The sequence below is a fragment of the Saimiri boliviensis genome, chromosome 5 (assembly GCF_048565385.1).
Source record: "Saimiri boliviensis isolate mSaiBol1 chromosome 5, mSaiBol1.pri, whole genome shotgun sequence".
Classification (NCBI taxonomy): Eukaryota; Metazoa; Chordata; class Mammalia; order Primates; family Cebidae; genus Saimiri; species Saimiri boliviensis.
In genome coordinates, this window is record NC_133453.1 from 5,679,359 (window position 1) to 5,703,318 (window position 23,960).

At 46.2% G+C, this 23,960-nt stretch overlaps 1 protein-coding gene across 8 annotated transcripts in view; it reads right to left on the reverse strand.

The window, feature by feature from the left end:
* AGAP1 (ArfGAP with GTPase domain, ankyrin repeat and PH domain 1) overlaps window positions 1-23,960 on the reverse strand; it is a 624,335-nt gene that overhangs the window by 96,114 nt on the left and 504,261 nt on the right. For 4 of the 8 annotated variants that reach the window (XM_039469753.2, XM_074398816.1, XM_039469748.2 and 1 more), the window contains one exon: window positions 10,379-10,453. The exons of the other annotated variants lie outside the window; for them this stretch is intronic. In XM_039469753.2, the coding sequence (XP_039325687.2) occupies window positions 10,379-10,453 (75 nt within the window). The remainder of the gene's footprint in view (window positions 1-10,378; window positions 10,454-23,960) is intronic. 8 annotated transcript variants of the gene reach the window in all.

Consider the following 23,960-nt stretch of genomic DNA (forward strand, 5'->3'; position numbering starts at 1 on the left):
GCTGGAGTGCAGTTGCATGATCTTGGCTCACTGCAACCTCTGCCTCCCGGGTTCAAGCGATTCTCCTGCCTCAGCCTCCCAAGTAGCTGGGACGATAGGTGTGAGTCACTGCGCCCGGCATTTCTCTTTTAAAAATTGGATTTCTGTTGTTACCAAACCCAGTTCTGACTAATCCAGTAGAGAAGACCTATCCTGGTGATGATCTCTGATGTGCTGCTCTGGTGACCCTCTTAGGTCAACACCTAGCAAATCTCAAGATTTAATCTGTGTTTACACTTCAGTGGCATCGCAGTGACCATTTACGCTCATTATGTAAACAGCGAATAGATTTTTGGACTCAAGTGTTTTCTCTTCTTTTTTTTTGGTGTGGAGAGAACAGGAATGTGCTCCCCTAAGGTTCAAAGAATTGTCAGCAGTTGATAGAGCCTTATTCAAATCACCAATGGCCCCGAAGGGCTGCAGCACATTACAAAGTGACATGTTGACGATGTTTTACTTACGAGCAACTAGATTAAAAATGATCAAAACAGTAATTGGCAGCGTGAGGCCCATCAGTCAGAGACAGAGCTGAGCGTCACTCTCCGCTGCCAGCCTCACTTCAAACATGCAGAATGAGCACGTGCCTGCGAGGATGGCCCGTTCCCTGCTTTCCTTTTCAGGGGTGTCCTTTCACCAATGCAAACTTCCAATTCATGACAATTGCAGTGGCTTCTATTTCACTTGCCATCAAAACAGATTTCAGGTTGGAGAAGTTCCTGATGGTATATCTATTAAAAGCATGTTGAAGTTTCATATGCACAAACAGCACAATTAATCCCCCTGCTCATGAAAACTCAAAATGCCACCACACCCCAAAGCCTGAAGGAACAGACGGTGTGCTGTTTCCCAGCGTGACATTCCAGGGCTTAGCTGTTTAATAAAGTTTTGTGATTGGGCTCACAGGGATTTGAACAGTTTTCTGTGTTTAACGGTTAGCTGTGGAAAGGTCCACTATAATAGTATTTTAGCACCATGAACCTGTCGAAATCAACCTGCCCAATTATTCCAAACGACATTAATAACACCGGATATTACACTAATTGTGTCCAGTTTCTATGCAGACGAGGCCCCATGGGGCTAATTTTGCCTCCTTAGGGGCAAGAAACTCAGCCATCAGACTGATTTCACAAGGAATCCCTTCTCATTACATGAGTCCGGGCTGTCAAACTTTTTTTTTTCTTAAAGGTTAATGGGCCAATCCGTCATCAATTATTTTTTTGTGGAATTCTAGCAGACAAAGGGTTAAAGGGCTAAAAGCAGCTGAAAACTGTTTCACATTTGGAAGTTGCTTTCAATAGGAGGCACCCCACAAGGGTGCATTTGGGAGCATGGGTGAAGGGGAGGGAAGGAGGGAGGGACAGAGGGACACACAGGTCTCAGGGAAGGGGTTTGTGGAAGAGGACCATCATACTGTGCTCTCGCAAAGGCCCAGAGGACCTGGATCTGTGTCCCAAGCTACGATGCGAAATGGCTCAAAACTGCCAGTGGGTGCAGGGGTGACACCAAGATCTCTTTTCTGAATTTAGAAGGGCTTAACAAGCATTCAGAGTCACCCACTCCAAGTTCTTCAGTGACTGGATGAGAATCTGGGTCCTGGGAGAGAGCTGGTTCTCCCAGGGAGCCCTACAGTCTGAACCCCAGGCTCCCAAGGCCCACCCAGTGTTCTACCCACAAGGCTGAGCATCCGGCCTGACACATGTCATGACAAACCCTCGATGCAAATGAAATGTGATATCGCAACAGGGCAGAGATGACACGTTCAGCATGGGGGATGGGTGCGTTTGCTGCATGAAGAGTCCAGGATCAACGAAGCCCAGAGGCCTCCAGACAGAACCCCTGAAAAACGATAGGACAGTACAACAGCCAAGGCCTGTGTAAAAAATAACCACCCCCTCCACTCCTGACCTTTGCAAAAGAATTGGGACCTTTGTTTCAGGACATACCGCAAAGGCCCCCCACGGACCATGGTAACATGGACCCTAACCTGCAGCCCGGTCTTGTCTTTCCCCCCATTAACAACTGAGTTCTCACTATGGGTTCGCCCAGTTTCTGTCTGAACTGGAGCTCCTACTTTTGGGGTTCTCTCTCCTAGAACCTACTTCCCACTCTGCCATCGATGACTGTGCCCGTGAGCGGCTCACTTCATCTTTCTGATCTCAGCTTTATCTGCAAGGGAGGACCAGGCTGGACCGGGGCTGACAAAGGGCAGCTGGCTCTCCCTTCCTTTTACAAAGAGACATTCCTAACGGTGCCCGAAGAGGCTGGTGCAGCCCCAGAATTCCTCTCCACACAGTACTCCAGTAGCTGCCGTCAACGCGTCGGGTTTGGAATCTCCGATGGGATCCGCTCACTACCTTGCGGTGTCCCTCCCGCCACCGCGACCCACACCCTAAGACGCAGTGTGTGGCAATGTCATGCACATACCCAGGCTTTCATGCTATTTTTGAGTCATACATTTTGTAAAATCCTCCATGTATTAGATAGGCATGTGGCTTAGATATCTCACCCAATTATTACAGAAAGTACGCACATTAAGATGACACCCAAAACGCACCATTAAAAAGGGGGTTATTTTCAAATTTTCTCCCATATTTGTAGAAAAAGATGGATGTGAAAGAAAGTATGTTGGCTGGGTGTGGTGGCTCACGCCTATAATCCTAGCACTTTGAGAGGCCCAGGCGGGCGGGTAACTTGAGGCCAGGAGTTCAAGAGCAGCCTGAACAATGTGGCAGAACCCCGTCTCTACTAAAAACACAAAAAGGTAGGTGTGGTGGGGGGGTGCCTGTAATCCCAGCTACTTAGGAGGCCCGAGGCATGAGAATCGCTTCAATCCTGGAGGTGGAGGTTGCAGTGACTGGAGATTGTGCCACTGCACTCCAGCCTGGTAACAGAGTGACACCCTCAGTTAAAAAAAAAAAAAAAAAAAAAGGAAAGAAATCAAGCAAGCCTGTAGAATGACAGACCAGGGTTGTGCAGAACAAAGACCTATGGAAAATAACACATAACACCCAGCCCTTACCATACTCGAGGAGTTAATTTTAAACAAAAAGAAAAGGTAATCATAAACACACACAGTTAACAGTTCTCAGGTAATTATTTTTGGAAACTCTTTGTTTAGCCAAGAGAGCCGACAGAGGGGCTGTCCTGTGGCTTAACTTAGAGGAGTGTGATTAACTCTGTGAAGGAGCAAATTCCCAGAGGTAAATGACAAGCTTAGGAATATTTAACTACTGAATGTTACCACGAGAAGGTTCTCATGACATACACAGGACATTTTTGTTTTTCAAACACATTATAAAGAGTTGGGATAGCAGTTCAACAGCCATGTGTAAAGAAACTCCATTCTAAAGCTTTGGCTTCCAGAACTGTAGGGCGCCATATTTGTCTTTTTTATTTCATTTTTCTTTTTTTTTTGAGACAGGGTCTCTGTCACCCAGGCTCTGTCATCTCAGCTCACAGCAACCTCCAACTCCTGGGCTTAAGCGCTCCTCCCATCTCAGCCTCCGGAGTAGCTGGGACTATAGGCATGTGCCACCAGGTCTCGCTAATTTTTGTACTTTTTTGTAGAGATGGGGTTTTACCATGTTGGTCAGGCTGGTCTCAAACTCCTGGACTCAAGCAATCCACCCACCTCGGCCTCCCAAAGTGATGGGATTAGAGGTGTGAGCCACTGCACCTTGCCCATGCATGTCTTAAATTAAGAGAATACTCCACAACAAAGCTCTTGGGGGAAAAAAGTTATCTGACCCCAAATTGACAACATCTTGCAATAGGGCAGGGGCAGTGTTGATGTTTTCTTGTACTTCCTCTGCCCAGACACCCTGTGAAAGCTACAGGCCCAAGCCTTCAAAATAGAAAGAAGGCAACAAGCGGCATGTGCTGCAATCTATCACGATTTATCTCGTTACTCAGCGGTGACCGTTTGTTACTCATCTTGACACACTCCCCACGTAGCAGAGATCCCCTCGGACTCCTAATTGCAGGAATAAGTGAGCAGGGCCACGCTGGACAGGCCTAGGGCAGCTTGCTCTGCTAGAGTCCAGTGTGGCCATCAAGGAGACCCAGGCCCCCGGGCTTACCAGGAACCTTCAGTGGCACCCTCCACTGTCCATGGGCGCTTCCTCTCCTTGGTGCTGCTCAGCACGAGGTGATACTCAAGACTCCTCCTTTCACAAGTCGGGGGCTAGAAAAATGAGCAGCCTTGCTTCTCTCCCCCAAACGTCAATTCCGGAGTTATTCCCCATGCAAGGGTTTCCAAAATCGGAAGTTATCTGCGTTAGTTTTTCTTTGAGACAGTCTTGCTCTGTCTCCCAGGCTGGAGTGTAAAGGCTCCCTGCACCCTCCGCTCCCCAGTTCAAGTGATTCTCGTGGCTCAGCCTCCCGAGTAGCTGGGATTACAGGCACTCACCACCACACCCAGCTAATTTTTGTATTTTTAGTAGAGATGGGGTTTCACCATGTTGGCCAGGATGGTCTCAAACGCTTGACCCCAGTGATCCACCCTCCTCGATCTCCCGAAGTGCTGGAATTACAGGCGTGAGCCACCACGCCTGGCCCATCTGCATTAGTTCATTGGTGCTGCTCGTCACTGAGGGTGACGGCTTTGGCCAGTCTGCTCGGCACTGATACATTAAGAAGGCCTACAGAAGAGTCCCACAGATATTCTCCATGGAGTCTTTGGCTCATTTTCCTATTAAATAAGTCTGCAGAGCAATTTAATAGCAGCCAGGGTGGTCAGCTTCACCACGTGCCCAGCTCTGCGGGAAGCGGCTCACAGGTTTTACTGCATTTCTTCTTCAAGTACCCTTCGAGGTAGGTTTTCCTGTCTCCATGCGAGACGAAGGACAGATCCAGAAAGGCATCCCCAGCCACATAGCTGGGAAGCGGCAGAGAGGGGAGGAGACCCAGGTGTGTCTGACTCCACAGCTCACGCTTCCAGCCAGATTTCTACAATGGACGATTCTTTTCAGATGACAGCAAATGGAAGCAGGAAGGGTAGGTTTAAAAGTTTAGAAAAAAGACTTTTAAACTCTCCCCATGCTTCATGAGCAACATTTCCTATCAAACCTCTGTTCCTGGCGACATAAACATTCAAGCACTGGCATTTCTTTGACCAGAGACGATCTAGGTATTTGAGTAGTGGTGCTTCCGGTCCTAAGCAAGACTAAATGCAGGGCCATGTCCATGTCTCTCGGTGTATCAGCTCGCTGACGCCTCCCACAACACTGTGCAAGGGTTTCATCAGCCCAGTTTATAGGTGGGGAAACTGAGGTACAGAGAAGACACATCAAGAAACCAAGGTTAGAGCTAAAAAGTGGTGGTGTGAGACTGAACCAAAACCACCTGACCTGAGAGTTTAGGATTGAGTCCGGCGCCCATGCCCACCTCTTGCAAACAAGAGCAGTGATTCGGTGTGACAGAGAAGGCCATCCGAGCCTGGAGAATGCTCACTGCCGAGACCAGGTTCTGGAAGGCAGCCTCAGACAGTGCGGACCTGCACGGGGCCTTTTGGGGGGGCCTTGACCGACACTGCAGTGGGTCCTCCAGGAAAAACCTAACTGGTCACACACTGTCAGGCAGGGTTGCCTTCTCCCTCTGCCGGCTGTCTGCAGATCTGCGGAACATCCAGTCCCCTCCACTGGTCCCACAAGAAGCCTCTGCACGCACCTCACACTGAAGCCTAAGAGCACTGCAGGCTCTGCACGGAGCCCCGACCAGGTGCAGGCTGCTGCCACCACCTGGAATTCGAGCCCCATCTCCTGGAGAGTTCCTGGGGCTCATACCTGCCCTTCTCCCTGGCTCGGCTTCTTATCAAACAAGGAGGAAAAGACCTCCCTCTGCCAGGGGTGGATGACAGGATACGGGAAATTGCTCAGCCCCGAGCTTCCTGTCCCATCCTGCAGACTGCGATGCCCGTCCTGACCCTGACATCAAATGCGGTTCCGCTCTCCACAAAGCCGCCAGGGCATCCGGGGCCTCTTTCAGAGTTCATCTTCCCGCCTTCTGCATGAGATCCTTTCCGCAGCCTCCTGGATTGACTGAAGTTCCCTGAGGCCAGTGGGCGGGTACACCCTTATCCCCTCCATTTGCCCCAGCACCCAGCATCGGCAGTGGCGCATCCCGTCAGGGACGTGAGAGCCAAGAACAAGGAGGCAGCCTACCCACCACTCAGCAAGGCTGTCGTTCTCAGATGTGGGCCTGTAATTTGTTTACGAATGAGATGGAAGTCTCAGAACCGTGACAAAGAATATGGGTGGTGGAGGGAAGGGCACACAATACAGGCCTGCTCACATCTGCTCAGAGAAGCAGCGACCATCAGGGCTGTTCAGCAGAAGAGGCAGGTGTGGTTCTGACTGCAGGCCTGAGGCCGGAAGCTGGACCTGTGACGAAATCTCCAAAAGGAGGTTTGCTGTCTGCCCATGGCCATGCCCATGCTTGGAACAGCAGTGTCCGGGACGCTGGGTTCCAGCGACCTGGCCCACTGTGGTGAAGAAAAGCACCTAAAACAAGAGGTTTCCCAGGCCTGTTGCTGGGGTAAGCTCTAAATGCACAGAAATGGGCCTTTATAGACAGGCCCAAAGTGGGACTTCAGGCCAATACTGAATCTGGCTAACACTTGGATGCAGGCGTCATCACTTGTGTGGAGAGGCCTAGCTTAAGTACTCATTCTAGTGCTGGGAATGGGCTTGGCACCCCAAAAAATGCCCTCTTGTTTCCTAACACCTCTTTTCCAAAAACAGCGCTTAAACGCTCTCGAAGAGCCCATGTGTCCACCCAGCTCATAGAGGGTGATACGGTGATGCGTGTTTAGCTGCACGGGGCAGGCGAGGGCTGAAGCGGAGTCCAGGTTTGTGCGGTTCTGCCCTGCAGTGCAGCTGACACGGCCTCCCTCTCGACTTTCCTCCTGTACAACGTCCACTCTTCTGCTACCTGGCTCTCTGCGTTCTTTCTCCAATACATTTGACGTTGAACAGTCACGAGTCTAGCCTCAGTCGCCTGCTATTTAGATCTTTTTCTCCCTTGGGCTGGGAGGAAGCTGCCGATTGGAGGACACCTTCCCTCCCACTTCACAGGCTTCCGAGATGGAATGAAGACCTTTAAATTTCACCTATCTTGAGAAAGTTGATTGTTAAAAAAACAACAAAAGTTTGTACATTAGGGCAACAATATAGATCCCAAGTTTCCGTCTCAGCTTCAGTGATAGCCGTAATGGACAGACAGAAGATAAACTATTTTTGTTTTTTAATCTTGTCTGTGTGTTTCCCTTGTAAGTTTTGTTGGTATCCGCTCCTGACATCCATCCACAAACTCCTTCCACGTGAATCTGTGAGCAGGTCCAGAGTCAAGGGCTCTCGGCACATGTTCTGGCTTGGGTACATGCTAGCCTGTTCTGCAGAAAATCACTGGAGTCATCAAGATCCCAATTTTCCACGTGTAACACAATACCTACCTGGCAGGGGAGTGCGAAGATTAAACAAGTTCATACAGTCCAGGGGCCAGAAGAGAGAGGGGTGATACAAGAACAAAGGGTCCCGAGAGAGCCGTAGGCTCAAATCTTGGCTCTGCCTGTCTCCGAAACCTCGGTCCCCAGGAGAGTCCCAGAATAGCTGAGTCCACTCCTGGCTCCTATCACGTGGTCTCCTCTTATTCCTGAAACTCAAGTTCTTGCTCTAGACCCAGGGAGGGAGCGCTGGTGTCCAACTTACTTGGATGGTGTTTTCTGGGTGCCTTTGAGTAAATCACTCAAGTGGACCACGTTAAAAGAGACTCCATTTGGGGATGAATATATCAGTGTAGCACTCAAGATGTCAGGTTGAAACAAAAGTTAAAATGTTCAGGATGCAAATTTTCAAAGTCATTTTATAGACAATGAATATGTGATAACATCATATGTCAAAAGGCTGCCAATCAGAAAGGTATTTGGTAATTATTTTATATAATTTTATGAATTCTGTAATCTACTATTTTATTTCAGATGGAGTCTCGCTCTGTCATCCAGGTTGGAGTTCAGTGGTGGGCGAGATCTTGGCTCACTGCAACCTCGACCTCCCAGGTTCAAATGATTCTCCTGCCTCAGCCTCCTGACTGGCTGGGATCGCAGCTGCCTGACACTATGCCTGGCTAATTTTTAAAATTTTTAGTATAGACAGGGTTTCACCAAATTGGCCAGGCTGGTCTCAAACTCCTGACCTCAGGTGAGCTGCCTGCCTCAGCCTCCCAAAGTGCTGGGATTACAGGTGTGAGCCACCATGTCCGGCCTGAATTCTGTAATATATCATTAAAAATTGTATGAAAATGAGATTGTATACACATAGATATCAATCTTAAAAGAAACCCAAACTAAATAAAGAATGCTGTCTTTTAATTGAAAATTCACAAATGACCTTGAACACCAAACAGAAACTTACTATACCTGAGAAAAATGAGAGAAAAATGTGATGGACAACTGGATATATACAATCACTATTTTATAACCCCGGGAATGCCTGTCGCAGCTACTAACAGAGGGACCCCAAGTTCACAACACTATCCAGTATTGGCAGATTTCAGAGAGGAATCCACACTCTCCACCCCTCAGAGGTGCTGGGCAGAGCAGATGCTGTGTATTACCCGGGTAGCTAAGGCAGAGAAGTTCACACTTCTGCAAATCCTCACTCCTGCTTCTACTGGGTCCCGAGTCACCCACCAGTGTCTCCAGGAAGGCCCATCAGCAAGTCTCAGGGAACCATTTGCCCTCAAGGCTAAGGAGGTATGCCCCCTTGCCATCCCCCTAATTTTGCGTACAACTGTATTTGAAACCAGACCTTGCAATTTTTTTTTTTTAAGATTGGAAGTCAACAAACAAATTTGTTGTGACAAACCCACATGCATACAAAATAAATAAAAATCCCAATTTGATAAGGACACAGGAGAAGAGAAATGATATGCAACCTAAGTTGAAAAACATTTAAAAAACAGTGAAAAGAGTACACTAACGCCCTTTAAGGTGCAACAAAAATGATACTGAATATGACCGTTTCTTAGATTCTATTCTTTTCTTTCATTTGGTATTTCTCAAGTGCTTTGAAAGAAGGTGCCAATGAGGCCAGGCTCCAGTGGTATCTTAACAAACAATTTCCCCTTGAGAAATGAAAAACAGAATTATGATTAAAAAATGGCTGTTTAACAAGCCACAGTGAAACTGTAGATTTGTTTTCCCGACTTTTTTCTTTTTCTTTTTTTTCTTTCCTGGCTGACAGCAGGGCTTTCGGCAGCAAGACAGGAGTAATTGTGAAAGAAAGAAAAAGACGATGGTGATATAAATCAGCAAAGGTTAATGACCAGGATGTGAAGAGAGGGACTTGTTTACAGAAATAGCGTGCAATTTAAAATTTGCAAGAGATTTAATGCCACTGCTTGGCAATCGCTAAAATCAACAGCCCAGAAAACAGTGACATTAAGAAAAATATTACAGTTATAATAATCCCCAAATAAGTCAATTAGTGTTAGGGCACGAGCTCGCGATTACTTGACCCATTTGGCTTGCACTTAAGTGAAAAAAAATTTCCCCCTATTATACCAAGATTGCTGGATTGTGACCTGCTTTGCATCACATGTACTATACCCCCGCCTCTCTTATGTGTGCTCGGGCTGATGGTGGTGGTTTTCCTTTGCCTGGCATCAAAATAATTCTGACCCTTGACATTTGTAATCATAAAAAAAAGGCAATTTATAATTGTGTTGTTCAAATGAAGGTGGGGGAAAAATTCAATCTGCTATTATACAAAAGCAATGACGGCTGTCTCGGTGAAAACAGCAACGCAAGTCAATTTGTGAACTTTGGCACCAGACGACCTTTAGAAGCACAACAAAATACTGAATTTACAAGCAATAGCAGCCCATGCAAATGGCCCGGGCCTGCTTGCCTGTGGATTAGAGCTGCAGAGAGCATTATGGAGAATGCTTCCACAAAACAAATTAAGACTGTTACTTAAATGTCACGGCACACTATTGTATTTGGCTACAGATCATTACACCTGATACTAACACTTTTAAAAACTGTAATAACTTGGGAAATATTACACTGAATGCCCACATGTATAAAGGAAAAGAAAAAAGAGGAGAAAATAGGTTTCTGAAGTAATTTAAACATCACTACGACTGAAGGGAAAGGTCAAAATTTAAGTAAGCTGAAAGGAACATGAATGGTAAAATAAAACACACAAACAAAAAGATGGGACGACCACAGGAATGACTCTGCAAACACAATAAGGGAGCATGCGGCACTGGGCAAACTGCATTTCCATGCCTGTGTTGGAAAGGAAGGGACGGGCAGGGGTGAGGCGGGTGGAGGCATTACCTTCGGTGTTGGTGCTGCTGCTGTATATATTTCGCAGGCTACCAACACGGTTTAGTTTCCATGCTTTGCGTTTGGCTGCATCCCGAGAGCAGAAAGGGGAGAGGGGAAAAAGAGAGAAAACAAAAAGGAAAAGAAAACAAATGAAAAGGGGAGAAAAAAAAGGTCAAAGTAGCACGTGATGTTGCCAACAAGCCGTCTGCGCGAAGTGGGTGGGGGCCGTGGGGCTCCCCGGCCCGAGCCCTCCAAATCCCACAAGGTGGACACAGAGGAACTCAGGAAGGGCAGAGGTGTACCAGGGTCACAGGTCTGCATCTAACCGTCAAAGAAGCCCCCATGCACAGACGTCCACGTCACCCTTGTTGGATACCATGAGATCCACATTTCTCTTCAAAGAATCGGTATGTTAGTATGTGCAGCTCTTTGTCCTCCATTTTAAAGTTTAACTTCCTTGTAGCTTTAGTAAACAACCTTTTCTGCCAGTTCTCATCAGTAGTTCACATCTGTTCCCCGGGTCATCTGCTCTGTCCTGATTCACCCTGATCACCTGCTTCGGCCTGAGACACCCCCGGTCACCTGCTTTGACCCGAGTCACCTTTAGTTACCCGTTCCATAGCTGTTTTTCCCACCAAATCGCTCACCCCGCCACTCTGGCTCATACCCCTGCTCTTTAAAATAGCCAATCAGAATTAGCTTAGACTGTGTGGTCCAACCCTAGTCAATAGGGCAACAACACAGCGGTAGGAACCACCTGCGTCGGGGATAAGAACCCCCTTCCCTTCCCAGGTTCAGGTGTATGCTTGTCATTGTTCCATCTGTGAGACGCACCCTTCTACAGAAGTATATTGCCTTGCTGAGAAAATTTATATTCAAGTGCTACTTCTTCTGTGGCACCAAAAAATTTACATAGAACATCCAGCTAGGTTTCACATGTGGCTACTCAAAACAGCACAAAAATTGGCCTTTGTCTTGAGAAATGATGACACCCTCTGAAAGAGCTATGATGCCAGTCGCAATAAGCCCTTTGATTTGGCTAAATATTAGGACCATGTCAAATCAAGAGACCCTGACTATTCATGCCTATGTGTTCCAAAAGGTAGGTTTTTAAAACCAAGAGCTGTTAAAAGTGGAAGTTGTTTTCATCAGAGAGATTTTGATCCAGGCAATACCTGTAGCAGCAAAACCCTGGTGCCATTTTGCTGTCTTGAAAGCAGGAGTCCATTCTCTTTGACACTTAGGAGAGTTGCTGGCTCTCAGTGGAGCTCCTAGGAACCAGAAGAGCAAATACCTCCTCAAGTTCTCAGGAAAAAGGACAAAACACCAAGTCGCCAACAGTGGAATGCTGGGTTCAAAAGAGAACCAAGATGGTGCAGCAGGCCCAGCATTCAGGCTGTGTGCAGTGCCTGGCTGGGTCACTGAGATGGGACCCCAACCCTCCAGGGACACATTCTCCACCCCACCAGGCCCCCACCCCCCCAAACATCAACTCAGAAATGCTGGCATCTGTGCTAGGGAAGACATCGACTTCAGATGTTCTCTCTGCCCTTCGGGAGATATTTTATAAAAACCCAAGAGTTAAATAGGGTGGCTCAGGTCTTCAGGCAAACCCAGGGAAAGGCACAGTCCCAGATCACAGGGCTGGAGGGCTTGGCCAGCAGTGCAGGCAGGTACGCCGGAATGTTTAGTGGTGGTCACAGTCATTCACCTTCCGAAGAAGGGGTCTCACAGGACCATCTGTCTCTTTCAACTTCCACAGGCAGGAAGAGAAACCAGTCCAAGCTGTTTGTTTAATATAGGTGAGCAGCACTTATCCGGGACAGGCAGGCCTTTCCACTTCCGCAGGCAGGTCTTAAGCCCGCAAGGCAGGCAGCCAGGCTGGTCCTCTGGTTCCCAAGATATGGTTTGGACAATGGTCAGCTCCCTAATCAACCCCAGTGCACTCCTGACTTATGATGGGTCAACTCTTCTTGCCTGCTGTAGTGTTTACGCCCAAATCCTCCATTTCAAACAGCACAGTTTAGGCCGTGGGTATAGGTTGTGTATGTGCATGAAGTTCTGGTGGCCAGAAAATGACCCAGGGTGATGACTAGGTCCCTGTGATGAGTTTGTTGCAGAAATGCATCTCAAGTGCTTCTCAGCACACCGGATTTTGTTGTAGGACAGCACAGAACAGATGCGAGAAACCTGAACCTTTAAGTAAGCAACCGCAACTCTGCAGTAAAGCACTTTATACACAGGATGCACATTTTACGGTAGTCACGAGTAAAAACTCACTGTGATTTAGCTGCCTCTTGATTTAAGGTGATATTAAGTTGTAACTATACATGTCTTTCCAGAAATCAACAAATAGGCCAGGTGCTCATTCCTGTAATCCCAGGACTTTGGGAGGCTGAGGTGGGCAGATCACTTGAGGCCAGGAGTTTGAGACCAGCCTGACCAACATGGCAAAACCCCATGTCTACTAAAAATACAAAAAGTAGCTGGACATGGTGGTATATGCCTATAATCCCAGCTACTCGGGAGGCGGAGGTTGCAGTGAGATGAGATTGCACCACTGCACACCAGTCTAGGTGATGGTGATCACACACTGGGGTCCGTTGTTGTGGGGGGCAAGGGAGGGACAGCATGGGGGTGGGGAGGTCGGGGAGGGATAACATGGGGAGAAATGCCAGATGTAGGTGATGGGGGAATGGAGACAGCAAACCCCATTGCCATGTGTGTACCTATGCAACAATCCCGCATGATCTGCACATGTACCCCAGAACCTAAAGTACAATAAAAAAAAAAGCAACAAATAATTTAGTAAGAAACACCCCTACAGTAGCAGGCATCTGCCGTTTTGCAGGATATGAGTCTACACTGAATTTTTCACAGGCGAAGTCTTTCTCATGTCTGTATCTTCAGGCTTGCTCCCTATCTACAAGGTCCTACTTAAGTATCTGTCTGAGGTAACCTCACACCTGGGAAAAGGATCTTCAGGAACCCATTGTTACAAATATCACGCATGAGGAACGAAGGAAACCAAACCCATCCCAGTTCTCAAATGTGTAACTTAGAGATGCTTGATGGATATGTACCAGGGGCCCCAGGCATACTGGTACAGAATTAAGCATGGCCTTAATCTTTTTTTTAGACAGTTTTGCTCTTGTTGCCCAGCCTGGAGTGCAACGGCATGATTTTGGCTCACTGTAATCTCCACCTCCCAGGTTCAAGCGATTCTCCAACCTCAGCCTCCCGAGTATCTGGGATCACAGGCGTGCGCCACCACACCCGGCTAATTTTGTATTTTTAGTAGAGATGGGGTTTTCCTCCATGTTGGTCAGGCTGTTCTCAAACTCCTGACCTCATGTGATTCGTCCACCTCGGTCTCCCAAAGTGCTGGGATTACAGGCGTGAGCCACTGCACCTGGCTGAGCACGGGCTTAATTTTTAACTGCTGCAGCTCTGGTGTCTGGGACCGTATTTCAAAAGTTGCAGAAAGAAGTTGGCATGAGAAGGCTGCACTCCCCAGAGTACAGCTTACCCCTTTCTGCAACATTTACATATAAATAGGCAGGACGGAGGCTGGGCACCCCTCGGAAGGGAGGGATGGCTGGCGGAGTGCAGGAGGCCTCTATCCTCGCTCGCTTTATACCTTGCATTTTTCACACTCTGCTCTCCCATTACCATAGGATATATAAGCAGGAAGTGAACTTGCAGCCTGGCTTTCTATTAACCTATTGATGAAATAATCCATTTTAATGTGTAAAATGTCATGCCTTTTTCCTCCTCTTAAACAAATGGATGTTTTCTGGCTGATACCAAGGTCCTGATATGTGCATCAGTCTCCCGGGGCATTGATTGCTCTAAGATTCCCTTGTTTAGAAGCTTCTCAGCGAGAAAATACAATCCTATTATCATCAATAACACTTCGGGTTATGTCGGATACTGCTGCCTGATTTGCTTCCTGGGGATACGGAGACACTGTGACACACGGAACCTGGAGGCTCTGACCTGATGCTGGGTGCCACACGGCCACTGCCCACCACTGCCCACCACTGGCAGCCTCCCTCTGGTCTCAGGCCCTTGGAATAAAAGGTGGTTCTCAGGAACCTCAGGGGCACCAGCTCAAAAGACTCAACTTTCTGGGTCATCTTTATTTTAATGAAAATTTTTAGCAAAATTCCTGTTTTACTTTCAGGAATACAGTTTCTTCCTCTTAAACACAGGCTAACTTATTTCCTGTTACTAATGTTATTTCTCACAGAAGCTATTATTCAGCTATCAAAATTTCACCTGTTATTGAATAAAAAGGCAGCAGAGTGTGAGCACTCCGTTAGTGTTTTCCATTCTGCTTTTGCCTCTGAATAAGCAAAACTCTCTTCCGCAAACAGTTTCACAATGCCTCCCATAGCTACTTAAACGGCAGGATGTCTCAGCACTGTCTTAAATGTTTAAAAACGCACATGCAAATCTCAATGGACATGCAATTCCACAAGTATAATTTCAGATGTGGTACAACCTAATTGTCAGCTGCAGTGCAGACAGTGAGATGGATCTCTTCTCACTTTACCCTGCAAATTAAATGGAACTTTCTGAGCTCTAATCTGGGCAGGCAGAACAGTCAGTGGGCCTGGGGAGAGGAAGCCACTCAGGGGAGGACAGCACTGTCCCCACAATGGTGCCAAAACGTGAACCATGAACTCAGGTTAAACACAAGAGCGCTACATGTGGGTATCACAGCAAGAGGTAATACAAGGGAATCACCACCGACCGCTGGGAATTTAAAACGTGTGGAAAATTCATCCTCCTCCTGGCTGGAATGTATTTTCTAAGGATTAAAAGGATCAAAACTTTGAGAAACCCAGGATAAGACAATGCAGAGAGACTCACTCTCAAACTCTAAGACAAAATGTTTGCCCTTAATGTAACACAACAATGGTATTAATTTCCTTAAAAAACACACCGCGTCCCTCTTGTTGAGGAAACTGAATTTATAAGGCAGTCTTTGAATTACAAAGAGAAATCACTGTGGCAACTTCTGGTACCACAATTGTAACGTGGACAAAGTGTGCTAATGTCTACACTGGCTATCGATGTATTTTTTGCGTCTTGAGGTTGGCAGATGGGGTAGGTGTCACCCCACTTGTGAGGGTCTCATGTGGCGTACACCAGAGTAATGCATTTAAAGAAGAGCCTGACAGAAGCTCTAATTCACGGAACATTTCTTAAGGCATCTGATAGTTATAAACAACAAATCTTGTGCCTGGATGACCGAATGAGGCCTGGCATAATATACTCAACTCCTTGTAATTACTAACAGTCAGTCACGACCTTCCCAAAGACAGACAGAGAGAGGGGGGCAGCGTGCAGCTTACTATGTCTTTCTACTAAGTTAGAGTAGCTGGGATCATTTAGAGTTCACAGCTCCCAATGATTACACCTCTCCTTCTTTTTGTAAGCTACAGCTTTTCATCTGGGTTCCTGCCATATGAGGGACTTAACATTTTTATTTTGAAATAAAATTTGTTAATTTGTTTCCCTCCCCCCGCCCTTTTTTTTTTTTTAAACTAACACGTGTGAATGCCTGAAAACTGAGCACCTGAGACTCTTTTGACTGGCTCTTCAGGAGTGAATAAAAATATTCTTTAGTCTGCTGGCATGCTCAAATGAGCAGGGTTTCATTCTCAACTCTTCCTCCATCATTGTACCAAGAAACCACAGGCTTATTAATGTCACCTCTGGTCTCGTCCTGACAGCACTCTTTGTTGATCAGATAAATATTCCTCAGATAGCTGATTAAAAAATGATGCCGCGCTCAGGCTGTGTGTCCAAGGCGCGTCAGCCATGCTGGACATTCAAGTGTGTGCATGAATTACAGCCTGGCGTGAACCGAGCAGGCCCAGCTAAATGAGGCACGCTGCAGCCCTCAGAATCAATTATGAGAACTAATAGGATCTTTTTACCTCCACGGAGGAAGGGGCTGGGTTGAAGAGGTGTGCCACTCATTTCTAACAATGTCTAGTCTCTGAATGGAACAAATAGCCCTCTCTATTCATACAAGGGAGTGTAAATTTGTACCTCTAAGAAAAGTCAAATGATCACCTTGTCAGACAGCACTACTCTCTGTCCATATCAGACGTGTATTAATGTATTTTTAAAGACGCCATCAGCATAAATGCCAGCGGTGCAGAGGGGAGCGTCTCTGCTCCTCAGAGTGCTTCAGGCTGACCACAGCACCAGGATCCTTTATACAAAGATCATCCCCCAGGAACCTCGGCAGGTGTGAGCGGATTCCGCTGTGGTTTTGTATCACTTCCAGTTTAGTGTGCCTGGTATCCCATGATCTTTTGTCCGAGGCGATTTCATTGTGAGGTTAGAGATTGGGGGTTTCTTTTGTGCTGGCCATTTGAACATTCATTTGCTCAACAAGATGGTGTAAATGTTCTGTTCTCTTATAAAAAGGCAGTGGATTTCTTTTTTTCGTAAGATGCAACCCAGAAGATTCTTCCACTATGTGAACTCACTACTTTAGCTGTGAAGGGGCTTGACATGATGGCCGCTTCCTAGCGGAGACCTTACAGAGAAGGAGTCACGTTGAAATGTCAGTTCAAAGGGCCTTTGAAGGGATTAAACAAAACCCGAGGCCAAGCAAATATATAGGACACACGTTCGGGAAGCAAAATAACTTTGCTGTGATCAGTTTCTGTCAAGGCCAATAGCCTTCGTAATTTGGAGCCACACAACACAGAAGATAAAATACCTAACTAAGTAAAACTCATGAAATAAAAGTCATCAATCTTGAATTACGGAATTTTAACCTGGGTTCCAATAACTCATAATGGCTTTCTTTAGAGCAAATACGACTTCCACATTGGTGGCTTCTTTAGGCCTCTTATTCTGTGAAAACTGTGGAGGGCTTCTACATAGTGGGCTAATATAGGTTCACACAGGAAATACCATCAACCCTGGAAAACAGTGAAAATAAAAACGAAGCAAGACCTCCAGGACATGCAACAGAACCCGAAGTTCCAACTAGGTAGAGAGTCGGTTTTCCCTTTGGCCTAGAGAACACACGGAAGCGGAGAACAAGGGTACAGGCGTACCCCAAATCCACTGGTATTTCAGCACAACACCAAGAGTGCAAGTTTTCACAGGGAGTGCAAAAGAAGTGAGCTGGGGTAGGCTATACCCTCACGGTAAATTTCTAATGTAGACTTTTCATTTTGCACATTGTCAGATGAACACGACAAACCCATCGGTGAAAAACAGAAACTTCTCTCCCTGTTTTCATGGAGTCCCTGTGCATTTTGCAAAGGAAAGGCTTTTTCTGGAGGATGGCTTGTCAGGGAATCGACACTAGGGCTCCATGCATGGCTCCTGGGCCTCCTCTTCTGAGTGTATGGCCCCAGAGACCCCGGAGACCTTGGGTATGGCTGGGCCCCGGCATCACGAGGCATTCCCAGCCTTTCATAGGTCTAGTTATTCAGCTGCACAGTGTTCTATGTACTCCAACCATAACGTGTGTTAGGCAATCAATATTGAAAACACATACACAGCAAACCAAATCTGCACTTAGAAAAACATGAGGTTCCAATTAGTTTTTCAGAACTGAATGAGGTATGGAGCAAAATGCACCCCTTTCTTGTGAGATTTGTTTAACTGTGGTCACACAAGTGTGTGTGCGGAGCAGCAGGGGTGCCTGGAAGCAGCCGCAGGTCCCCTGACTTCTGCCCCTTCTCACGTCCCCTTTCCAAGGACCGGCTCACTGCTCTGGGAAGCAGAGAGCAAGCAGGCCGGGGGCTGGTGATGCCGGGAGGGGGACGCTGGTGAGGAGGGGCCACTGTAGCCTTCGCGAGACAGAAATGAGTGATAATGGGAAACATTCATCTTTTTTTTCCCCCTCATCCCTTTCTTCTTTTTAATCTCCTCTAACAGAATATACTGCAGGCCTTTTTTTTTTAAATACAAAATCTTTTTCAACATTTCCAAAAAAATTGTTTTTTAATAAAGCTCCAAATTGTGTTATCATATTTCAAAGGCAATGGCCAGTTCAAGCAACTAATCAAAGGTCTAATTATGTAATGACTGCTCCTTGCGCTCTCACGCAGGGCCGTAATTGAGGGGCTGTGATCGCTGGACCACCAGCCTCCACAATGGCAAACAACCACCCTTCTTGAAGCATTTGATCTGCCATCTTTGTAGTTGAGTTCTGACAACTACAGCGGGTGAAATGATACACTTCAGGGTTATTCACTCAATCATGTTCCTCTTGCATGTAGCCATCTGAACTGGAGACTGGTGAAAATAATCTACTAGAGATAATTTTAGCTTTTCCATTGAAGGACTTCTCCGGAAATTCCTAAAAGTTACCCTCATCTATGGCTTGAGAAATCATGGAAAAAATAAGATATATAGCATTTATTCAGTCAAGTATTACTACAAAGATCAGAGTGGAACAAAAGAAGGATTCCCAACTTTGGACTCTTCTTGCTATTATGGAAATACATTCCTTTAAATACTCACAGATTTCCTCCCATAAAACTGCTTTGAACGTAACTTCACAACTTTGTGTCATGCTCTCTGGTTACTATGAATGAGTAAACAAGGTCATTATTAATCTGGGGGGACCTGAAAAAGCACTGCAGTGCTAACACAACAAAGGAATTAAAAAAAAGTCTCATTTCTTTCATTAAAATTAAATACATCAATTTCATTCAGGTTTCAGCAAGAACTCAATGGAAGACCAATATTACTGCAGAAGCAAAGTTAGTTTCAGGTGAGTTTACTATGAAGAATAGGTCATGGCTAATCTACCTTTTCCTTTTTTCCTTTAAAATTCTTATCTGCACACACACACGATTATCACATCGTAAACGTAACTCCAACAGAGACCTGCACTACTTTTTAATGTAAAGTACTATGTTTCCGTCATTTTCCAAACTGTCGCTTATAATATCCACATCACAGAGGTAGTATAACATAGCTGTAGCCATTTTTGATGTTAAAACTCTTGGTTATTTCCAATTTTATGCCAGTAAAAATATGAAATTTGTTAAATAATAGATACACACAGTTACACAGAGAAATATTTGTAGATATATGTGCATATGCAGGTTAGTATACACGCATCTATTTCCTTACTCTGTTGGCCAAGAGAGCCAGGAAAGGGCACCCCAGAAGCACTCAGCACACCTAGCTCTGAGACGCTGATTTCTAACACCACTCTCCAGTGAAAGGAACCAGAGCTCTTTTGAGAAACAGCTGATCCTAAGATTACGGCAGGAAAGACACAAGGTGCATCTTGTGTCTTTCTTGCCATAATCTCTAAGAAAATGCTCAAACGAAAGAAAACCCACAGGGATGGGGTGCAGGGCAAAGGACATGGGAGCAGCTGGAAGAGCCCCCAGGAGCCACAGGTGGAATAATCTGAGCCACAGAAGAAAGCAGTATTGGATAGCAGCCTAGAATACCAAATAAATATTCACAAGTCCATACTAATACAAATAGATAATTGGACATATTCATAAATGGAGGAGAGGAGACAAATCTCCCCTGCAAAAGAATTCTAAATAATTTACATAGATACCCTGCCCTCAAGGACAGTGGGTCTAACTCCCTGCTCCTTAGGTGCCCAGTGACTTCCTTCCAAAAGTTCAGTATGGGCTGGGGAGGGACACAATGACTTTACAGCGGAGAAGCTTGACAAACACTACCTCAGGTCAAATGATCAAGGTCAACATGAACAGCCAAAAATAAAGTTGATGGTAGATCCCTTGACAGGATAGGAGGGAAAGAGCACTTTACCCTGTGGTCTTTCTCCACAAAACTCGTAACTCAAGACTAATCCTGGGGAAAGCACTGCACAAATTCCAAGAGAAGCACCCCTATCATACACCTGGCCCAGCACGCCTCAAGGCCCTCAAGGTCATCAAAGACAAGAAAACTCTGAGAAAATGTCCCAGCCAAGAGAAGGCTAAGGAGATGTAACAGCAGAATAGAATGTGGAACCTGGAGCAGAAACAGGACATGAGGCTAAAGCTACAGAGATGCAAACAAAGTACAGACTTGAAATAACAAAAACGTTGACTCATTACCTGTAAGAAAGGTACTACACTAATGAAAGAGGTAAATTAACAGGGGAGAGGCTGAGTGCGTTCACATCTGTAATCCCAGCACTTTGGGAGGCCAAGGCAGGAGGATTATTTGAGGTCAGGAGTTTGAGAGCAGTCCGGCCAACATGGTGAAACCCCATCTCTACCAAAAATAAAAAAATTAGCCAGGCGTGGTGGTGTCCTACTGCAGTCCCAGCTCCTTGGGAGGCTGAGGCACAAGAATCACTTGAGCCTGGGAGGGGGAGGTTGCAGGGAGCCAAAAGTGCACCACTGTACTCCAGCCTGGGTGACAGAGTGAGACTCTGCCTAAAAAAAAAAAAAGAAAAAAGAAAGTTGGGGAAAGTGGTGGGAAGCCCGACAGGAATTACCTATAATACCTCAATTTTTCTGTAAGTCTAAAGCTTTCCTAGAAAACAAAGTCTATCAAATACACTCTAATAAGCATCTTGAACAGGAATATTATTTTTTCATTTTAGTTGTTGCCATAGAATAAAATGCCAAAAGTAATGTTGCCAAATTAAAGGCCAGAAGTATCTGATAGTTCGGAGTACATACAGAGAAAACTATTATCTCGTCACAATATATCATTTCTTCTCCTCACTAAAGTTTACAAATTAAAGACAATTTGAAATCTCACTGTGGCACACACATTCTATGTCACATTTGCTACTGAACTTCTTAACAACTCGAAAGACTCCCCCAACTGGCATTCACTTGTGACTGAAAGAAGTACTGTTGAATTTATGATTGTGAAGTTGGCTTTCAAAGTATGTTTGCTAACTAATACTCTTTGGAGGCAATAATGGACCAATGCCAGTTCTTCCAGATACTGTGCTATCTCCTTATATTTTATTTGAGATTGTGGGAGGAGAGTATAGCCTTCTGCTTCTCTTTGGGGTAGACCAGCTGTTTCCACACAGACACAGAACACTGCTTGAAATTATTATTTTTGCCTTTAACAGATTACAATGTATGCCTGAACCATGTTCCAGCTAATTTTCAGGATTAGCTTTTAATGGTCAGAAATGAGCTTTGACCCACTGGGAAAAAAAGTTTGTGCTTATGTTGAATTTAGATCCCAGCTTCTAATCAGCACACTGAAATCATCTTTTTAATAACAATGGCAAAGTTCAGTAAAACTGGAGACTTGGGTCACGCTAAGCTGGCTTTGTGAAATTCAGCGAGGCCCACCTGTGGTGGCTTCTCTCCCTGTGAAGCTCTGAACCCAGGAATGCTCTCAAGATCCCCAGTCAAGAGACAAAATGAGCACCTTTCCTGAAACAGGAAACACAGTGACAAAGTCACACAGGAGGAGGTCTGCAGTCACCCAGGCATCCAGAAAACACTGTCCTAAACAGAAATATTTGGGCACAGGATAGGAGGTGCCCACTGGCTATTTTTCTCCAAAGCTCCCTTCATCTGTAAAAGCCCCAAGTAAGTCACCAGTAAAAGGAATATGAAACCACCCATTCCACAGAGCCCCTGAGTCCAAGGCCTGACTGTTTTACTGAATGCATCTATACTATGCATGTATTATTCGGGGTTTCCGCATATTCATTTTAAATTCTTTGGAAAAAAGTTATATTTTTACAGACAATGCAGGACAGGCAAACCGCCAAAAAAAAAAAAAAAAAAAAAAAAAGTGGCAGGCCAGCAGTGACCCCTCCACAGTGACCTGAGCGCAGGCCGTGTCAGGTTTCGGCGGGGTTAATGACTGAATTGGCTCAGTGTGGAAGTGTCCACAAGGCCTTCCTCTCAGCACCACCAGGTGCACGGCCAGGGAAAGAACAGGCGAAAACCCAAGGGAGAGTGTAGGGTGGAGAGAGCTGGGGTGGGGGACTTAAGGTCACCCCATGCGCAGGGGCACAGGGTGGCTGGGGGTGCCCGGGCTCCGGGCCATGGGTCCCTGTGGGTTCCCTCTGCTCAGAGACCACCTCCACCCCAGCATGGCCACTAGGAGGATGTGGGACCACAACGCAGAGGGGATAAAACGTTGGCACCTTGGTGCGGGCCACCATCCTTCCCTGCTGCGTGAGGTTAAGGCCCTCCAAAGACAAAGACCCACAAAAATGAAAGCATCCCGGGCTGGGCGCAGTGGCTCACTCTTGTAATCCCAGCACTTTGGGAGGCTGAGGCAGGCAGATCACCTGATGCCAGGAGTTCAAGACCAGGCTGGGCAACACGACAAAACCCTGTCTCTACTAAAAAATAGAAAAATTATTTGTATAATAATGGGCGTGGTGGCGTGCACCTGTATCCCAGCTACTCGGGGGGTGGAGGTGGGGGTGGGGTAGAGGCACAAGAACTGCTTGAACCTGGAAGGTGGAGGCTGCAGTAAGAGCTGAGATCATGCCATTGTACTCCAGTCTGGGCAACAGAATGAGACTGTGTCAAAAACAAAAAACAAAAAACAAAAAACAACCCCCCCCCAAAAAAAAAACCACTCAGCTGTGGGAAAAGCATGGATAGGGAAACACTGATTGGAAGAGGTCAGTAAATAATTTCCTTTTATAGAAAATGTGTATTTTTGTGGGCGTATACATGAACAATTTTCTAATTGACTTCTGTGTTAGTTCTGTGGTCCCGGAGTCTTTTTTTCAGTGCGCCAAACAAAAGAAAAGCTGGGGGCAGAGAAGGGGTCTTGTTGTCGCACCTGGAACCCAGTGACCCTGGCCCTCCGGTTCACAGACAGACTTCACTCTTAGGAGGCTCAGTCATTTTTAGAAACCACATTTAACTTGAGCACATACTGAATTCAAGGCAAGAAATATAACAGAAATAATGTTTATATTTATAGAACTCTAATAATGAACTGGAATTCCAAAACTTTTGGTTAAGTTCAACACTTCTATGAAATCTTATCTGGCTTTTCAGGAGGGTGCTCACATCCTGCCCATCTCTGAGTCTCCCCCCCCCCTTTAAACGTTTAAGAGTACAGTATTCATCCGGGAGGGACAGGAAAATGCAGAGTTCCACCCTCAAAGGCCAGAGACCACCAATGAAGAGGAATGCATGAAGTAATTCCAAGACATTCTGTAAGGACAGCCAGAGAGGGATGACAATGCTTGTTAACATATTCATTTCATGTCTCTTTTGTCAGAAAATCAGGATTCGTTTATGAAAGCACACAGCCTCTCTCCCACTCACACATGTGCATACAGACACGTGGAAGAGAGTGAGGGTGGAAGATGGGATGAGGGAAGAAGGAAAGTCATTTGCACTGTCCAGCTGTAGATGCCGTCTGAGCTCTGGCTGAGACAGTGGCTGTCCCAGGACAGGACCAGCAGCGTGCTGGGCTCAGGCTGAGTGCATGGGTCACGTTGGGTTTGTCTGCTTACTCTGAGAGCCCAGCACGTCCCTACCACACATGTTCTGAATGAGTTTGCCGAATGAGTGACTCAGTAACAAATGGACCCTTGGTAGCACTGCTTGGGAGGGGAAGCCAGCTCTTCCTTGTATGTCGCTGAGAGAAACTCTCTCTTCTCACCCAG